Source organism: Dicentrarchus labrax, unplaced genomic scaffold (genome assembly GCF_905237075.1).
Source record: "Dicentrarchus labrax unplaced genomic scaffold, dlabrax2021, whole genome shotgun sequence".
Taxonomy (NCBI): Eukaryota; Metazoa; Chordata; class Actinopteri; family Moronidae; genus Dicentrarchus; species Dicentrarchus labrax.
In genome coordinates, this window is record NW_026136721.1 from 5,481,804 (window position 1) to 5,501,386 (window position 19,583).

At 38.4% G+C, this 19,583-nt stretch overlaps 2 protein-coding genes across 13 annotated transcripts in view; one reads left to right on the forward strand and one right to left on the reverse strand.

Annotated features, from left to right (window-relative positions):
- Positions 1–19,583, forward strand: part of dctd (dCMP deaminase) — a 145,349-nt gene that overhangs the window by 30,279 nt on the left and 95,487 nt on the right. The gene's annotated exons all lie outside the window — the stretch shown is intronic.
- LOC127355461 (teneurin-3) overlaps positions 1–19,583 on the reverse strand; it is a 361,742-nt gene that overhangs the window by 2,832 nt on the left and 339,327 nt on the right. For all 11 annotated transcript variants that reach the window (XM_051386366.1, XM_051386371.1, XM_051386367.1 and 8 more), the window contains 13 exons: positions 16,306–16,436; positions 13,539–13,708; positions 11,999–12,125; positions 7,088–7,285; positions 6,901–6,960; positions 6,237–6,581; positions 4,792–5,036; positions 4,525–4,706; positions 2,851–3,053; positions 2,163–2,273; positions 1,919–2,061; positions 1,673–1,797; positions 1,029–1,159 (listed from right to left, as the gene is read on the reverse strand). In XM_051386366.1, the coding sequence (XP_051242326.1) occupies positions 1,029–1,159; positions 1,673–1,797; positions 1,919–2,061; positions 2,163–2,273; positions 2,851–3,053; positions 4,525–4,706; positions 4,792–5,036; positions 6,237–6,581; positions 6,901–6,960; positions 7,088–7,285; positions 11,999–12,125; positions 13,539–13,708; positions 16,306–16,436 (2,171 nt within the window). The remainder of the gene's footprint in view (positions 1–1,028; positions 1,160–1,672; positions 1,798–1,918; positions 2,062–2,162; positions 2,274–2,850; positions 3,054–4,524; positions 4,707–4,791; positions 5,037–6,236; positions 6,582–6,900; positions 6,961–7,087; positions 7,286–11,998; positions 12,126–13,538; positions 13,709–16,305; positions 16,437–19,583) is intronic.

The following is a 19,583-nucleotide window of genomic DNA, read 5'->3' on the forward strand; positions in this document are numbered from 1 at the left end:
TACAAGCAGAACAGCAATGACATTCCAACATGGTGGAGTGCTGTATGGTATATAACTATGATTTATTCTAATGAATTTTAGAAACTGTTCAGAATTATATTCAGAACATTCTGTCAAATTTTTACTGCTTTTACTTCATACATTTTCTTACAATTTTATGCAGGATCTTAGAAAAAAAATACATATGTGGTCATCCACCTGGTACAAAAACACAACTTTATTGACTAATTTCAGTGGAACTAGTGATATAACGAAAATGAGACTGCAATAATGTTGAAATGTTGGAAAAATTATAGACGACGCCGGTGTGTTTCTGGGAGCCGAGCCTACAAAAACACACAACTTTATAACTATTTGCAGATTGCTTGGCAGACCAAGGTTATTTCATACACAAAAGTTGCAGTATTCCGGACAGCTTCTCAACTGTGAATGGATGTACACCAAGTGTAGAGAAATCAACTAATTAGCTTGAGTACATTTTCTATTGCGCAAGGTATCCTCTTCAGCTGTCTTTCACTTATTTGAAAATCATGCGTAAAACCAAGCACTGACTTAATTTCTCTATATTCAAGGCCAAAGTCAAAGTAAAACTCAGGAAATGGTTTAAGAACCTGTCCACAAAACAAGTGTATAAATAGTCTCAATAACTGAGTGAGTGCAAGAAAAGAGGAAGGGGCAGAGAATGCGGCTTTGAGCAGAGAAAAGCATGAATGATTGTTTCACTGGATGACTCTTTATTGTCTTTCTCCTCATTTAATTTCTCATTATTCTCACTCCATTTCATCCTACAGTTTCCTCTTTATCCTCCATTGCCTGATTTTCTTTCCTCTATGAATGTCAGGTTGTTCCCTGATTTCTTGGCTTTTCATTCTCTCTCAATGTCTGTTGTTTTCAACTGCTTTGTTTCCTTCTGAGTTATCAGTTTGCACTTTTCATCTAGACTTTCTGAATATGTCTTTTGCTCTCCTCTATTTCATCTCTGGTTGTTGTTGTTAAATCATCTGTGATTGAGTACTTAGGATACATACAGGCAGGTCGTCCCACAGCTGGCTCTTTTTCATCTCCAATGATGGCTGCGTCAGGTCAAACTTGGGAATGGGGAATCCTGGGATTGCGTTGTGGAGATGGAAGCCAAACGTGACCAACCAGATATTTATATCTACATAAAGAGAGCAGTGGATGAGGAAAAGAAAGAAAAAAAACTGAAGATTGAGTATTTATATATTTGATTTGCACTAAATAGCAGAGCAAACTGTGACAATAAATATGTATATTTTTGTATATTTCTTATGCCCTCTTATAATAATTCCAGACAAACATCTTGTGTTCCCTTAATGAATGCATTGTTGGAACTCATTACTATTAAAGTAACATTTTAAAATATGGTAAATGACATTCTGTTTTTAAAAATAGCCAAATATTGTTATTCAGTTTAAACTAGTTCAGGCTGTAATTCAAATTCACATTTACTGTATTTATGAAAAATAAATTAAATAAACCATACTGAACAGAAAGGGACCTACTATAGAACTTTGTGGGACACCTATACTTTAACTTTAAAAGCTTCTAGGGCTGGAACCTTTGAAAACTGCTGCTAAGTTTCTTTTAATGTACTATCTAGACATACAAGGAACTACAATATAGTTAGTGTTTTTAAAATGTTTCCTGTTACCTGTAACATATTCTTTGACCTGATGAATCTTGCTGATGGGGTTGTTGCCTCGGAACATGTAGAGGTTAAAGGGCTTGGGGTCTTTACCAACACGTGTCCATGTGCTGATGTCAGGAGTGGTCCACCTTCATTACAAACACACTCTGGTCAGATGTGACAGTGACAAAGCTGGAACAGCATCCTGTTATAGAGATTCACCTATCATGCTTGGACTGGAAATGAGTGAATAAGTGACAGACTGCCTACCTCCCAGCAGGGATGTCATAGTCTCTGTCTCCAAAATGCAGCAGTCGTGTCAGAGGATCATACAGGCCTCCATGGAAACCAATTACCAGCACAAAGTCTGGGTTGGAATCAAAGTAAACCTCGCCATATGCTGTGTACTGCACCTACACACACACAAACAGAGATGTATGATCTGATACTGAGATACAAAATTATTTAATGGAATATGAACAGATAAATGAAACACATTTAAGTGCACAGATACCTGTTTAAGCAACAGTCCATTGTTGCTGAAGACAGCCAGTGGGGTCCCAGTGTTATCACATGCAATATAAAACTCCTCTCCACTGCTGATCTCCATAGCAAACACATGGCCCTGTGCAACGATAAACATTATACACATTATAAATAAAATCATAATAATGACGACTTTTGTTATTGCTGCTGTATTCTACAACTCTACAAATGATAACAGCAGGGCTATTAATAATATTTTTTGTCTTGCTGCTGATTCACAATAAAACAAATTAATCTGCGGCTGTCTCTGTTACAGGCTCCTTAACCTGTTAGGCATTTAAAGTAGCAAAAGATGTTGATGATGTAGATGATGATGCAACAATATTTTTGTGTGATAAAGTGGGGGCTGCTACAGAGAAAACCATTCCCTCCTCTCTAACAAATAAAATGTAATCAACTGAGATGCTGCACATTCAACATTTTTCCCTATAGTCACAGGAGGGAAACCTGCTCCACATAGACTCAAAAGTTTAAAAAGTTGAGAGTGAAAACCAAACGTGACTCAAAAATAGTAGTCATTGAGGGCTCTGTCCAGAAAAAGCTTGACTCCTCCATATTTGCCTTGTCTCTAGCTAGAGATACTGGAGATCATTAGAGTTAGGAAAATAAAGCACAGCATTTGACTATATTCATAATCCCTTTTTCTGTGTAGCTACCTGCAGATCGTAGTAAAAGGATGTTATCTCAGAGCTGGAGTGGTTATAGACGTGGGTGATCCTAGTGGGGTAGTTCAGGTCAGCGTAGAAGAACTGCAGGTGTTGGCCCAGACTGTTTCTAGATGCCACACGCCGACCTAGACCGTCGTAACGATACTGGATGGTCCAGCTAGCTGCTTTACTGTAGACACGAACTAGTAGACCTGAATCACAGATGATAAAAAAGAAGAATAAGGATGTGAAGAATGGCAAGACAATAGTTAGATGTTAAATGTGTAGAACTTCAAAGATGGAGACTTTGGTGGCCCCTAATGGTCGAGGCAGACGACCACCCATCTAGAGCCGAAGGATCTGTCTAGGTTTCTGCCTCTTAAAAGGCAGTTTTTCCTTGCCCCCATCGCCAAGTGCTTGCTCATGGTGGGAATTGTTGGGTCTCTGTAAATGTTTAAGGAGTTCGGTCTAGACCTGCTCTATTTGAAAAGTGTCCTGAGATAACTTCTGTTATGAATTGGCGCTATACAAATAAAATTGAATTTAAATTGAATTGAATAAATTTCAGTGGAATTACATTTTTCTAACCTTGCCAGGCAGCTGGACTTGCGAGATTACAAGCTCAAGCAAGAATCCATCTTGCCAGGCTTCAAGCTATGCACTTGTGTCCAACCACAGTGGTTCAGACCCATCAGCCTTCTATGAGGAACTACTGGTGCCACAGTATGAGCTATGTACGGTGTGGCTTACCACTAAGTGTGTGTGACACTGTGTGTGAGAAGTGACTGATTGCGCAAAAACACCAATGGCGGCTGCTTAAGAGGTTAGCCTAGATCAGGCATGGGCAAACTATATTATTAAATTTGATTATTATTAAATCACATTAATTGTGACGTCCCTGCAATTACCACGTTTCCCCATTAGATGGCACCCAATGACCCTTGTTACAGTGTGGTATATTGTGCTGCATTCAGGTGCTCCTTGGATTATACTAAATAAACATTCGGTCATTTTGGCGGAAAAGTTTTTTTTTGCTGCCATTTAGATGACGAATATGACATCTTTCCCAAATCAACTCGGGACTTGTTTCCAAACGCACATGAATGCAGCATTACTATTAACTTCACTTTTACACATTGCATATTGGACAAAAAAAAAAAGAATTGGACAGTGAGTGCCGAGTGTTTAATAAGGAGTGGACAGCAAAATATTTATTCACCGATGTCCGATCAACGGCTGTATGTCTGATATGCCAGGAGTTTTTATAGAATACAACATCAGCTGTCACTTTGCAACAAAGCATGCTAACTATGCTAGTAAGCAGTCAACGCAAGAACGGATGGCTACTGCTGAGAGGTTGGTGGCTAATTTACAGACTCAGCAAAACTTTTTTCACCGACAGACTGCGATTCAAGAGTCCAGCACCAAGGCAAGTTTTTTGCTGGCATTCAAATTAGCAACAGTTGTCCTATCAGCTACAAAGCTAGTGTGGCCATCATTGTGACTGACTAGCACTAGCATGTTCTCAGTTGCTAGTAGTCACTACGTCACCAAGCCTCTAGCCTATTTCATAAGGATGCACTGATCAACTTCACTGTGACACTTTCTGATGTGACTGCGGCATTATACTGCTAGGTTGGGCCACCAAACCTGAGTGCACTGAGTGCAAGTACTAATTCCCACCTTTGGAGTTGTATTCAAATATCTCGGCTCCTCTCTGTCTCAGGAAACCGTCTTCATCCAGCCTGTACTGGACATCTCCCAGACGAGTGATTCTGTCCCTCAGATCGTAGCGTAAAGGGGTTAACCGACCACTGTTCCCAGGGTTCAGCAAATGCAGGTTACCATTTAGATCATAATTATACCTGGAGTGGTAGAAAATGATACTATCAACATTTGCATCGCATCAAATAATTGTGCGTTTGTTTCAGTATGATGTGGCGATCCTACCTCCACATCATCTTCTCATTGAGGGAGACGGTTTGCAACTGCCCATCTACGTCATACTCGTAACCATATTTGGTTGTGTTGGCGAATGGCCCAATTTTGATCTCGCGCTTGGTGACTCTGCCCATGTTGTCGTACTGAATGGTAATCCAGTACATTAGAGACCTGAAGATCTCATACTGGATCTCCTTGATGCGGCCATGCTGATCAAAGTGTTTGGTGTAGGTCATCACTGCTGTGGAGATAATCTGAAACAGAGGGAAGACAAGTTCAGAAAATCAACAGTTTACTTTCTACACTGACAAAAAACCCTGCTGGTCAGACTACAACAGAGAGACTTACGTGACAAGGACAAAACAAGACAGGACATAAACACTGAAACAGGTGCCATACAGGGAGTGTTTTTTGCTACACACATTGAAGATCCCACTTGTATGTCACAAAATCAACAGCTTATCAAGAATCTCAAAATAAGAGGAATCAAACTGATCAATTGGACAAACTTTTACAATCAGAGACCAGACAAAAAATTGGAATAACCCAAAGAAAGAATACTTATAAAAGTGATACATTACTTCAATTTAGCCCAGATCTTGCAGTAATTAGGCACTCTATCCCCAATCCCAATGCCCTTTCCCCTACCCTACCCCATCATTTTTTTTTTGTTTTTGTTTCTTTTTCCTTTTTGTTCTCCTTTTTATTTTGTATATAATGAAGTATTTGAGCTGGCTGTGTTTTGTATATTTTGTATTATTCTTCTGGAGTTTCTAATTAAAAAAATAATGTATATATATCAATATATATCTATATCTCTATATATGTATCTATATGTATATGTATATCTCTATCTATCTATCTATCTATCTATCTATCTATCTATCTATCTATCTATCTATACATATATTTTTAAATGTGCAGTGGACATTGATATAAACAACTTTTGTAGGAAATATGATGAAGGAAAACATTGCATTGCATAAAATATTACGAAAAATACATATACAGTCCCCCACAACATGCATTACATCAGAGATGTCAGAGCACAGGGTCAGCTGCAATGTGTCTGTATAATTGTTAAAGTTGATAAATATATAGAATTGTATAAAAAGTTCCCTAAACTTTTATCTCCTCAAAATTCCAAAATCCAAATCTCTCGTTTTACACAAACTTCTTGCAGTTACTGAATTCACTATTTGGGTTCATTATTTTGAATGTAGTATAAATTATACATCAAATGTCACAATAGAAAAGGGGTCCCTTATAGAAAAAGGTTGGGGACCACTGATGTTACTGGTATTGCCGTCTGTCCCTTTAAATGCCTAATTAATATCAAAGTATCACCTCTAACTTCAAGGATTGATCCACCTTATCAAGATGTATCAGTTGCTTTTTCTTACTTATTCATCATTTAGGGACAATTTAAATCAATGCAGCCAATCCTGTCTTACCTGATTAATGTCATAATAGATGACTCCAAACTTCCCAAACTGCTCCACCTTCCCGGATATATCATCAAACTGATAGAGATCGATTGGCAGGGGCGTCTCATTGATTACAGCCTGCATGCTGGTGACTCTGAAGCTGTTGTCATACGTGTAGTCAAATCGTGCATTCACCATCCCGTCCTCGCTGAAGCGGAATATTTGCCGGTCGACCAGTGGGCCGATCTGGCGATACCGGATGGAACAGATGAAGCCTTCGCTCTGCAGGTTGACTGTCTTAAGAACGCCAGCGGTCTCATCGTACGTGAAGCTAACCCGTGTTGAGTCATAGAGGATCTCTGCCAGCTTGTTCTGATGAGACAAATAAAACAGTACAGTATGTGTTTATTATAATGGACTGCCATCAACTCTTGAACATTCTACTCAAGCTGTCAAACACCACATCACCACCCTGACTCTTTTTTCATGGTTCCCCATTTACGGGCTGTATTGATCTCTCCCTGCCATGGCTTTCAATTACATGAAACAGAGCCTTGATGGTAAAATAAACCTTCTTTCCATCTATTCTCTTTCTTAGTTGTAAACTACATATGTTCTTGTACAAACCAAACCATACATTGACATAGCTCTTGTTTTTATAATTAATTGTAATTAATAATTAATCATATACCTGTCTGCGATATTTGTACAGTATGCGGCGGCCAGTGCCTAGATGGGCCACTCTGAGGAGCTGGAGAGTAAAAAAGCAAAACATTATTGAAATGATGTTCAGATTAATTTTTCATACAAAGATTCATCATGGCTGTCCACTGTTTAAGTCAACCTGTCAGAATTGACCAGTCTTTACACGCACACACCTGTCCGTCTTCAGAGTAGTCCACAATAACAGAGGCGTTGCTCTCTGGAGGGGTGTAGATGTTCCTGTAATAACCTATGGATCTGATGGTCTGCATGGTGTGTCGAGCCACGCTGGGCATGGTAACTGCTGACAGACGATCTCCTGAGTCATAGTCGAAAATATACTGGTGCTGGCTGTGCAGCAGCAAGACCATGGACTATTATAGAGAGGGGAGAACAAAAGAAAATACATAACATTCAGTAAAAGACACAGAGCAGAGCAGCAGACACTTATACTGACACAATGTTTTGGAACATCCTTTGACACCATATTCTTTTTTTTGTCTGACATAGAAATAAGAAAAATAACTAATAATCTACACATTGACTAGTTCGGGGCAAGGAATAGCCTCTATCATATCAGGGAAGCAAAATAGTGAGAGGCATATATACAGTATACATATATTTGCATCCCATCACAGACTTTACCTTTTTATTGACAGAAACCACAATCAAGTGTTTTAGTTGCCTAACCATAACTATGACATATGCAACCACAAGGAACTTTCATTTTGTGCTGATTCTGGCAGCCCCTGCGGACAAAATCAGTAGTCTTTTCACTGCCTTTATTCCAAGAATACCTGGCTGCAGTCTGTAGAACAGGTTAAAAGTCGACCAGTTTTAGTGGTTCAGCCACGCAGCTAAAGTTAGTCCACTTGTGACAGAACACGTGAGGAAAGGTGGTCAGGCCTTACTGTACAAAAACACAATTTTATAACTTTATTGACTGATTTTGGTGAAACTAGCAATATGGGCCACTGAATTTGATAAATGTATAGTTTATCAGACCACAAATGAGACAAGAATTAGGTTGGAAAAATAATAGACTGAGCCCCATTCTGCAGCCTGCAATTTCTATAACTATATAGAAATAGTCAATCTACTCTCTGATGGTCTTATTGTAGGTCATAATGAGGAATCAGTATTAAACTGAGGCTGTTTGATAACCAGTTAAAAACTCCTTGTAGTATGTGCCACAACCACAACCTTTCCCTAATATTAACTATAATGTTGTTGCCATGTGCAGATATTGCATAAAGCGAGCTCTTGAACATTGAAAATGGATGTAAACACAAACCAAAAAAATACAATATATACGGTAAAATCTGGGGTTTTGCAAAATCGTCCAATACTGTGCACAAAGAACAGCCTTTTCCATCGAATGTCATTGTATAGCAATTTCTATAAATGGTCAATTCCCTGAAGCAAGTGTGTCTGACTGAACTGAAGCTGCTGGCTGTTCTGAGGCCATCAACACTTGCTGGTACTTGAAAACTTGCCAGCATGTAACATAACACTAGTGACGTGTGTTGAAAAAGACTGGCTAGTTTAGCTTTCTTGTATTTGATTAAATAGCACTCATTTGTTATAGCCTGGTGATTGTACATTTGTGGAACTGGACCACAGGTGGGGATGTTATTGAACAGTCACACACGAAAGCACACAGTTTATGAAACAATTTTGAAAAAAGCAGCAAGTGAATAGGGCCTGTATATTATCAACCAACTAAAAAAAAACATTTCCTATAATCTGGACATGGAGGCACGGGCCAAAGAAATTGCTTTCACTTAAACATGACACATGTTTTCCTCAACTACATCATTGTCCCATGGGTCTTTTCCACAATGTATACAAGTACAGGTCCATTTACAGGCATTGGGGCTTAGGGCTTAGCACACATGTTGTAGGTCTGCTACAAAATGAGGAAAACTGGACGGCTCTGTAGAGACACCAATTTCTTCCAGGCGTCCACAACAAAAGACAAAGTCATTACTTTCACAAATCCCCTGGGAATCTGCTGCACCTTCTCTCAGTGGACGATGATCTTAAATGTAAGGATAAGACAGATCTAATCTATAAGAACGGACAGCAGCATCTGTTTGTCTGGACTCAAACATCACGCTCTCCTGGGTGTATGCTTCTTGGCTCCAGCAAATGCTGAAGATCATCTTAACCTCCAGTTCCAGGTCAGAAAAGTGCTTAATATGTGATTCTATCAACCTGTTAAACTGGCCCATGAGTTAGTGATAGTGCTTTTTTGATTTTTTTGCACTTTTGCAAATGCTTTTACTGAATTAAACCGATCTGATGTTATGTATTTTGGTGCATTAGTGTTTCTGTCTTTTATAAATCATTAAATTTGGTTTGTGTTGCGATAATTAATAGTTGAGGGCTAGTTTAATTTTTGTAGAATTAACTCATTTAGATTTGTATTTGTCTTAAACTGTTAAATGGTTTATATTTCCACCTGTTGGGAATTTCTTCTGTTGGTATAGATGGAGTTACAATGCTGTGTATATGCTACTGTGCATGATGAATTTCTGCTTTTTGACGCTGTGATTCCCAAAGAGGCTTTCAGTAAGTATTTTCAGCAAGGAGAGAAAGTGACAGACGGAGGAAGGAAGTAAATAAAAAACAAGTGCAAGGGAAGGTGAGAATGTGCTTGGAGTGACACATGGAGTAATAGAATATGGCTCATTTATTCACTGGGGAATGATCTCTCTTCTTTCTATTTGTCTCTCCTTTGTGTTCCCTGTTTTGTTTTGTGCCTTCCCTTACTCCTCCTTTCACCTTTCTCCTCTCATTTCTCTTTCACTTGTCTTAACTTTGTCAGGTTCTCCTGTTCTATTTCTTACTGACTAGGGTCTTCCATTTAAAATAAATGTCCCTCAGAAAAAAAAAGAAAGAAAGACAAAACACAAAAATTATATTTCCTGTCTGTTTTCTTCCAATATATTTATAAAATACTACCATTAAAAGTTTACAACTCTTGTAGAGCCTAACTCATACATATTCATACATCATCAAAATGTCTATTAGAAAGAGATGTTTTGTCATGAGAATCTAGTTCTAAGCTATGGCTCAGAGGCAGAGCAGGTCGTTCTTTAATCGGAAGGTTGTGGGTTCGATCCTCGACTCCTGGTGCCACATGTCGAAGTATCCTTGAGAAAGATACTGAACCCGATACCATCGGTGTATGAATGTTAGTTTCTGTTTGATGGACTTTGCCATCACTGAGTGAATGTGTGTGAAAGGGTGAATGTGGCATGTAGTGTAAAAGCGCTTTGAGTGGTTGGAAGACTAGAAAGGCGCTATACAAGTACAGGTCCATTTACGATTTTTCTACATATCAGATTTGCTCATTAAGTAATGACTATGTCTGTGACTAACGGGATGTTCTGAAAGACAACAATGTCAGCAGTTGCCCAAGAAATATGAGTCACTGGTGATCATGCAGGATGGTGAAGCCGATTCTTTTTTTTTTTTTAGTTTCTTTGCTAGTTAATGTTGGCTCAAAGAAAACTGTAAACAGTCTTAAAGTAGTGGTAATTATTTTAACACTTAAACTGACCCATGTTTACAATTTCCCAACATGCAAATGATGTCTGTTGTCTGTCAGAAAGTATATGACATTTAGCATTTAAAGTCAAGGTAGCATAGGTACACTCACTCTGCTCACTCAGTATTCTAGTCTGCCATTAAATGCCGTTGGGTATAGAGAATCAGGAGATTTCACTGGTAAATCTATATTTCTGGTATTGTGAGATCCAGTATGACCAGTTTTAGAAATTTTGCCAATCCAGGCAGCATTCCACACTAAGTCATGTGATGAGTCCTAGTTGGCTTGATTCACTGATGAAGACTGAGATGCAGCCAAAAGCTCCAAACAAGCAAGTGGACCTTTGAATTGAGACTATTTTCTCCAACATACTGTTCTTAATGTCAGCCCTGCTCACTTACTCTTCTTTTCTTCCTTTTCTCACCCTGTTATTTATTTAGTTGTCTCTCTCGTTATTTCTTCCTCTCTCCTTTAAGTCTCTCATACCCACTTCCTTACCATTCTTCATCCACAATTGCTGTTATTTCTCTCTCTGTTTCAGTCTCTCCCTCCCTCTGTCTAAGTGAGCTCCCACCATCCCTTGGGTCTTGTTTCCACAGCAGTACCTCTGTCTTTGCAGACTCCCTTAAATATCCCTCTGTCTCTCTTCTTCCATCTCTCTTTATCTTTCTTTCACTGTGCACAAACAAGATCCGTAGCTGCAGACAGAGGCCGACACTAAGTCAGTCTCTGTCTGCCCCTCTGTCTTCCTGAGCTAACAAAGTGTCTGATTTATCCCTCTCGTCTTCTCCTCCTCATACTCCTCGTACCATTTGTTTTTTTACGCCCCAGCTCTTGTCCTACAGGAAATCCCCTCTGGGTTGTTTTTTAGTCACTCCTTTCTCTTTCTCTCTCTCTCTCTCTCTCTCTTTACCCATCTTTTTCCGTCAGTCACCTCTCCTGTCCTCACGTCTCCTCTTTCTCTTCATAGACAATAGTTGCTATCTTTTTGAATGCATTAGTAGTTGCTTTTTACTGCCCTGTCCTCTTTTAGTTTACTCCTTGTCTCTAGTTTCAACAGTGAAATACATCACTATCTGTCCCCTGGGAGCACTAACTTGGAAAAAGTTTGAAGATGCAGAATTGCCAGATGTATGTTAACCCAGAATCACAATCACAGGAAAAATCCATCAACAAGTAATACACAAACAAAGATGAAAAGCACTGCAAGTCATGAAGCATAGATAGAAAAATAGAAAATTGATAGATGCTAATTTGCCTTTCTATGTTTTCATTCAATATCACTGTAAACCTGCTGATTTGAAAGCACACAGATTGGGTCTCCTTGAGTATACTTTAATAACACACAGGTTACACATGTGAAGATAATATTGAGTTTTCTTATCTCATCCTTCATGAAATATACAAAATATACATGAATAGTGACTCTCACACAGTAATGATACATGAACACATCTGCTCCCAATTGAAGCCTTTGACGTAAAACACAATGTTTGTAGGTTGATGTGTGCATACAGTACATGGCCTGTACCTTATCCAGGTAAGTGTAGCTCCATGTCTTTCCATCAGCGAAGACTCTGGAAATGATTCTTTCCTGACTGTCGTACTCCCACCTCTCTGTTGTTGGGCCCCTTTGAAGGCCTGTCACCTGCCCCGTGCTGGACAAACACAGACAAATATAAGACTCTGTGGAAGGTTGATATCTGGTCCATATTAGGATGTCATTTTCAAGCCATGTGTTTCCAGCAAAGACTGTATAGGTGGTAGGTGGTAGGTCTAATATGACCATTAACAACATTATTGCAACAGCCTTTAGTAGTAACTTAACAGTTTCAGGTGATTTTTAAACCTACTGTATGACAAAGGGTGTCCAAACTATGACCCGTGGGACACATGTCCCACATGCCTGAACCTTCATTTATATTGCCCATGAGTTACTTTACAACCAAAATTAAATCTAAATGGTTACATCAAAATGCAGTTCCTATTGTGAACAACAGGTGTCATTATAGGCACATTCTTTACACACTTTTTCTATACAAATCAGACTTTGCCAGCCCAGTGTTTCTAATATTTTGTCCCCTCATGGTGGTCAAATGTTAGAACTACCTTTCACTATATTGCACTCCAGTACTAATACTACTACCCTCTACAACCTCAATAATACACATAAAGTAGAATTATCACCTGTCTGACAGTATAAAAAAAAGAGAATGTATCAGCATTGTGGGAGTAAAAAATAATGTCAGAGATGTTGTATTGAATTAGATTGTACAGGTGTACCAAATAAAGTGCACAATGGGTGAATCTCCAGTTCCCCAAACACCAACATTTCTGTGAAATGGGGGAAATATGTGACCTCACATTATGATCACAGAACTTAGCGCTTTCAAGATTTTGCTGCCATTGAGAAAGACATGAACCTGTTCTCAAAGCCATTCTCTGTTTATGTGGAAGGAATGTAGGAAGACGTGCAGTTGGAGCTAATTGAAATGCAATGGGATTACACTCTACCCACCAGCAGTTCTCACTGTCCGAGTTCTACAGGGGTTTGGAAAAATCCACATTTCCCCAGATGGACACCATGGCTCAGTTCATTTGGCTCTACATAAGGAAACATTTTCTCTGTCAATGAACAAGAGAAGACTAAGGTCTGAGATAATTGGCAGTCACCTTTGTGAAGTACTTTGAATCTCAACTACAAGATTTACAGCTGACAGCAATTCATCCGCATCACTGTTGAATTGAATTGAACTGAATTGAATTGAATTGAATTGTTCCCATTAGAAGTGATATTCAGTGGCAAGAGAAGTTTTATAGTGATAAAAAGCCTCTTACTATAGACAAAAGTGTCTCTCAGTGTACTTTATTCTATTCTAGTCTAAAAGTAATGCATACAGTAAAAATACTGAGACTATTCTTTTTTAAACTGAAACTTTGTTGGACTTTGCTTCAGTGCCCAGTGCCACGGGTCTATCAACTCATTAACCTATATGTTAGAGCTTTATGTAGTTGGGTGAAGTAGTTAGACTGTCTAAAATAAAAAAATACCCTGGTGCAGAACGGCTTACCTGGAGTATGTCAAGTTAACTGACAGTAGTTTGCTGCTGGGAACCCAGAGTGTTGGATGACCTTGGGTGTCATAGATTATCTTCAGCAGGAACTTCCTGTGGTCATCATAAATTTTCTCTGTCCGTAGTGTGCGATCGTAATCCACAGACAGCAAGTTCCTACCATTTACCTGAAGGAGTGGAGACACAGATATATTAATAAAGTAACTCTTATGATCATGTCAATCTTTGATCAGACGAAACTTTCAATTCTTAGTAGCCAAAACTGATTGTATTACATGCAACTATGCTCAATACCTCTCTCAAGCTGACATCCATCATGGACAACACCTCTCACCCCCTACATGACACTGTGGGGTCCCTGAGTAGCTCCTTCAGCAGCAGACTGTTACACCCTCGGTGTAAGAAGGAGAGGTTCCGAATGTCTTTCATCCCTGCCGCTGTCAGACTCTACAAACACCTGATCAATGTTGTAGTTTCTGTTTTTCAAGTTACCACCATACCATAGCTTTACCACTTTACCATAGTTTTTTTTATATCTGTATTTATTTATTTCACGTAAATGCTGCTGTAACAAGGGAATTTCCCCGTTGTGGGATTAATAAAGTAATACGAACAAACATGAGTTCAGAGGAACGCAGGGAGCATGAATATACTCTGTTTAGTGCTGGAGCAAAGGTCAAGAAGTTACCAAAAACTAAAGGAATCTTCTAGCAAATCTAATGACCATCTGCACAGACAAACCTACCAATCACATAACAATATTACAATTACACAAATACTTGAAACATAAGACAAAAGAGGACAGATTTCATTGTTTTTTGGCTCAGATCTTTTTCTATTCTTTTGAATTATTGGTGCACAAGAAAATATGATGGAGGATCAGCAACCTGGCTACACAAACAGGCAAACAATGAATAAGCCCAGGTGTTAAATTCTTAGCTGTTCAATTCAACATCTGCACCCGTAGCCAATTGAATTAAAACAAACTTCTGATCCAAGACCCATAAAACATTGTTGCATCAGAGAGGCAGCTAGCCACTTTGTTGCTTTCTTAATTACGTGATATTGGTTCAAACTCCAATTTATGAAGACAGCTAATGCAGGTTTGGCGCAAAACTCACCTTATGGGTCCTTGAAGCAAGGGGAAATACTAAGCCACTGAATTGTTTTATAGACTGGTTTAATTTTGTCTGTCTTGTTATTCAGCCACTCACTTGTAAATTAGCATCAATTGAATGTAGCGAGGTGAATAAGGAGGACAGAGAAGGCGGCCATTGCCATGGTGGCTAATAGCCTGCTTGATTAAAAACAAGAACATCTGGATAACAGCCAAAAGCCAAGCAGAGTGTGAGCCACACCATATCAGGGGACACAAATCAGTTTTCAGATTGGCCTGTCATTTCCATGTCGATCCAAACAAACTGTGACTTTTATTTCAATGTAACGCCAAACTTGACAATTTAATAGTCCTGTTATCTCTTTGCATAGAATGACTCACCCAAGACTGGAAGTACATTTACCTACCTACCTAACTACCTAGCATAGAGAGGTAGTAGTGCCTCAAAGGAAGAGCGGGTTGTCCACTAATCGGAAGGTTACCATATTGTCATTATTTCCAGCAAGTGGACCACACATGCTGTTACATTCATTAGGGTTTATTGGACCATGCTGAGAATGGCACCACTGTATGGATCAAACTCTCCAGAGGACACATGACTGCACACTTTCCTGCTATTAGGCTGGGCCAGTTAGAGAGCACTTCAATTAATATTCAAGCACTACAGACAAATGACTGTCCCCTCCTTCAGGCCTAATAGCTTGTAAGAACAACAGACACAATGCCATAACAGACAGAAACAGAAACCCCTCTGTAACGCTGACTTACATCTAATGGGCAACTGGGGCCAGGGTGTGTGCAGTGTTCTCCCCACGTCTGTGAGTGTTGCTCCTTCCAACAGTCCAAAAACATGCCAGTGAATTTTAAACTCTGAATTGTCTTGAGGTGTAAATTAGTCTATCCTGTATGTATCCTGTGATAGACTGGTCATCTGTCTGTCACTAAAGGGGTACCATCAATTCTAAAATAAATATATGATTAACCAAACTGGTCCCTATCCATTGGTCCACATGGACTGACTGCATTTTCAATATATAATACATGTTCTTTAAAATTTTGTCTTTGACTCCCAGCAGTAAATTCCCTTATCATGTATAAGGCCGCTATACCCTAAGCTTCCAGCTCCACAGTTTTGAAATGTATTTGGAAGACCTCCTGTTTTAGGCTATTTTAATGGACATTAGCCTTATCTACACACTTTATGGCTGTCTAAGGGTTACCCACCTTTCTAAAAAGGGGAAGGCTCAGCACACACTGGTGTAGTTAGGTTGTGGGTAGTGCTAACCCAAGGTGGAGGAAGTATTCAGGTCCAATAATTAAGCAAAAGTACAAATACCAACCCAATTGAGAAAATACTCCACTACAAGGAAAAAATATGCATTCTATGTTAGTATAGAATGCAGTACAGTAAAGTTTTATTAGTATAGCACACACCAGAAGTGCTATCATTATATATATGAAGTTTGGGGATTTTTGGATTAAATTGAGCTTCTTTATATACTGTAAAGTAGTTTAATCTACAGCAATGCAACATATTCTATAAGATATAGGTGTGCATTTGAGACGGTTAATGGTATGCTATTTTAGAGAAAGTGTGTACCCCCCCAAACCCAAGGAAACCGAAAGCATCAGCTAGAGAGCACTCACCCTGAGCTTTCTCCCGAAGACGATGACTTTTCCCCGTGTCTGTTCCTTCCTGAACCTCCACTCCACCAGGTTTTGGCCATTCTCTCCCGGCAGTGTCATGTTGCGTCGGGCTACAGTTGGGTTGGCAGCGCCTATGGATATGAATAAGATGTGAATACCTAAAATATAGTGGAAAATGTCCAAACCAGAGTTTACTTCACTCAGTGTTTCCTCTAGGATTTTTTTTAGCAGTGGGGGCATTGAGCTGAGAACGTACAAGTTGAACGTTGTCCAATTACAACGGACCCACCGCGGTGACGTTTTCAGAAACAGGTATTAAAAACCTCCACGGTATCACAAATGGGTCCGTGTATGTTTTGGTCATTGGATTTTCCTTTCAGAAACGGATATTAAAAAACAGAAAACGAGTGGTTATTTGATTTTTGTTTTAAAATCCAAAAATTAAAATTGAAATACAAGGCGTTTTTCTTTTTCATGGTCAAAAAGGGATGAGCGAAATTAAAAAAAATATTCGATTTTCATTTTCTATTTCATATAACAAAAAATAAAATCACTAGAAAACAGAAACAGAAAAAAGACCTGTTTTTTCATATTCTGAGACCGGATGTTGTCATTAATAGGACGGTGCTGTGTAGAAGAAACAGTAGGCTAGTAGACTGCGGTCAATCCAGCCGTGAGTCCGATCTCCGTGGTCAAATCAGCCGCACTTAAATTTAGAGTGTACAAGTATTCTCAGCATTATGGTAAATGCGGAGAAAGGATGTTTCAAAATAAAGGTATTTAGAACAGTGCTATATTAAATTGTTACATTAAAGTGTTTCTGTGAATAAAAAACTTATATCGTCTTACCCAGTGTGGAGAAATGCACCAGTGTGGAGAAATGCATTTTATTTTATTTTATTTATTATTGTTGAATTTCTCCAAATTTGTACAGTAAAAATGCTTGATATTAAGTATGTTTGTAGTCTCATATGTGTAAAAGTCAAATATACCATCAGTAGCCAGGAAACACTGAGCAATATGTTTTTACAGTACCTCAAATATGGTCAAATATGCAATCTCTGGAGGCATAAATATCAGACTTTTATTTTGGCATTTCTCCACACTGGTGCAGTAAAGATACTTGATATAAAGTGTTTTTTTATTCATCAGGGGCGCATGAAACACTTTAATGTAACATATTTTAATTATAGCTTACTGTTCTAAATACCTTTATTTTGAAAACCGGAAGTAAATACGCTGTTTCTCCGCATTTACCATAATGCTGAGAATACTTGTACACTCGAAATTTAAGTGCGGCTGATTTGACCGCAGTCTACTAGTCTACTGTTTCTTCTCCACAGCACCGTCCTGTAAATGACAACATCCGGTCTCAGAATATGAAAAAACAGGTCTTTTTTCTGTTTCTGTTTTCTAGTGATTTTATTTTTTGTTATATGAAATAGAAAATGAAAATCGTATATTTTTTTTAATTTCGCTCATCCCTTTTTGACCATGAAAAAGAAAAACGCCTTGTATTTCAATTTTAATTTTTGTATTTTAAAACGAAAATCAAATAACCACTCGTTTTCTGTTTTTTAATACCCGTTTCTGAAAGGAAAATCCAATGACCAAAACATACACGGACCATTATGTCGGCAGGATCATTTAAAAGGAAACCGGGACTACATTGTGCGTCTGCCCCATTTGTGATACCGTGGAGGCAGAAACTTAACAGCTGCGGGCCGCCGCTCCAAAATCAACATAGAGGAAACACTGTAACAATTTGATTCTTGGGAGTCAGTCCCTGTAAATTAATTAAACTATGGCATTTTTCTTCATTTTTTGTTTCTACCTTGGTACCTTGCGCACTACCTGTGGCGGTGCACACCTTTTTACAGTGAATAGTAGATCTTCATTACCGTGCTAGTACTGCAATATTACTGAGCTCCTTTTCTTTATCAAGATACATATTTTGATGAAACTCAAACAATTTAAGCTGCAGTAGTTAGCTTTTTTTTTTTAATTACTTTTTCTCATTTTTGCTGAAAATTATATTGTATTACTATATTCTGACAATATCATCTGTGAAATAATCGGGTTCCTCTGGCTCCTCCTAGTGCTCCTAGTGGCATTTGCAAGAATCCACCATGGCTGATGAAAAACAACCAATCAGAGCCGAGAAAGATAGGATGCTTCAGGTTGCTGGCTTTTAGATAGTTGATTGTTGATCCAGATTTTTTCTGATTTTATCTGTCTCATGTTCTACTGTCAGGATATAGTGAAAATTTCAGGAAATAGGACAAAAAGTTATTTTTTTATGAAGGCCTACTTTAAGCTCTAACTTTGCACCATGGTACATGCCAGTGTGAATTTGAATCATTTACATTAGCCTCTCTGTAGGGTTTTATTTATCTGTACCAGCATATAGCACTTTTGTATGTGCATATTGGTCACTTTTTGTTGCTACTAACCATTTTCCAAAGCATGGTGTAGTTTTGTACCTTCAGAAAATCATATGAAAATCAACCTGCACAGACTTGGCACTTGCAATCACTATAGGCATCACTTCTATATTTATTGTCATGAAAGTTATATTGCTATAGATAGGCAGTTCAGCTGCAAATGCAGGCTTGTAAATCTGATATGCCTGCAATACATTACCATGCAATGATAACAAAATGCCAACATAATAATATAAATATAATATAATAAATAAAAGCAGGCATATTTATTTTCAGAGTATAACAACTGAGAACATGACACTGACACCCCACTATGATCTGAAGCTGCAACAACTAATCTATTAGTTGTCTACTGTTTTGCTAATCAATTTGAGGTTTTAGTAATAAAAGAAAAGTCAAAATCCAGTTTCTCAAATGTAAGAATTTTCTGATTTCTTTACTCCTCAATGACAGTAAACTGAATATCTTTGGGTTGTGGACAAAAGAAGATTTGAGGATGTCACCTTGGGCTTTGGTAAACTGTTCAACATATTTCACCATTTTCTGGATCAAACAACTAATCGATTAATCAAGAAAATGGCAACAGATAAGCCACAATGAAAATAACCATTATTTGGAGCCCTAATATGATCCTTTGCACAAACAGGCCCATCAGATGGTGTTTACAAAACTCTTGGCAGAAAACCATTTACATGGAAATCTGGTATGAGTGCACTGAGCAATTTAAAATTCTCATAAGCATTCACCATGTAGATAGCCTGAAGCCAATGCTTTGCACATGCTGCACAGTGTAAATAAAGATTAAGTTATTTAACAATAACAGATTATTTTTGA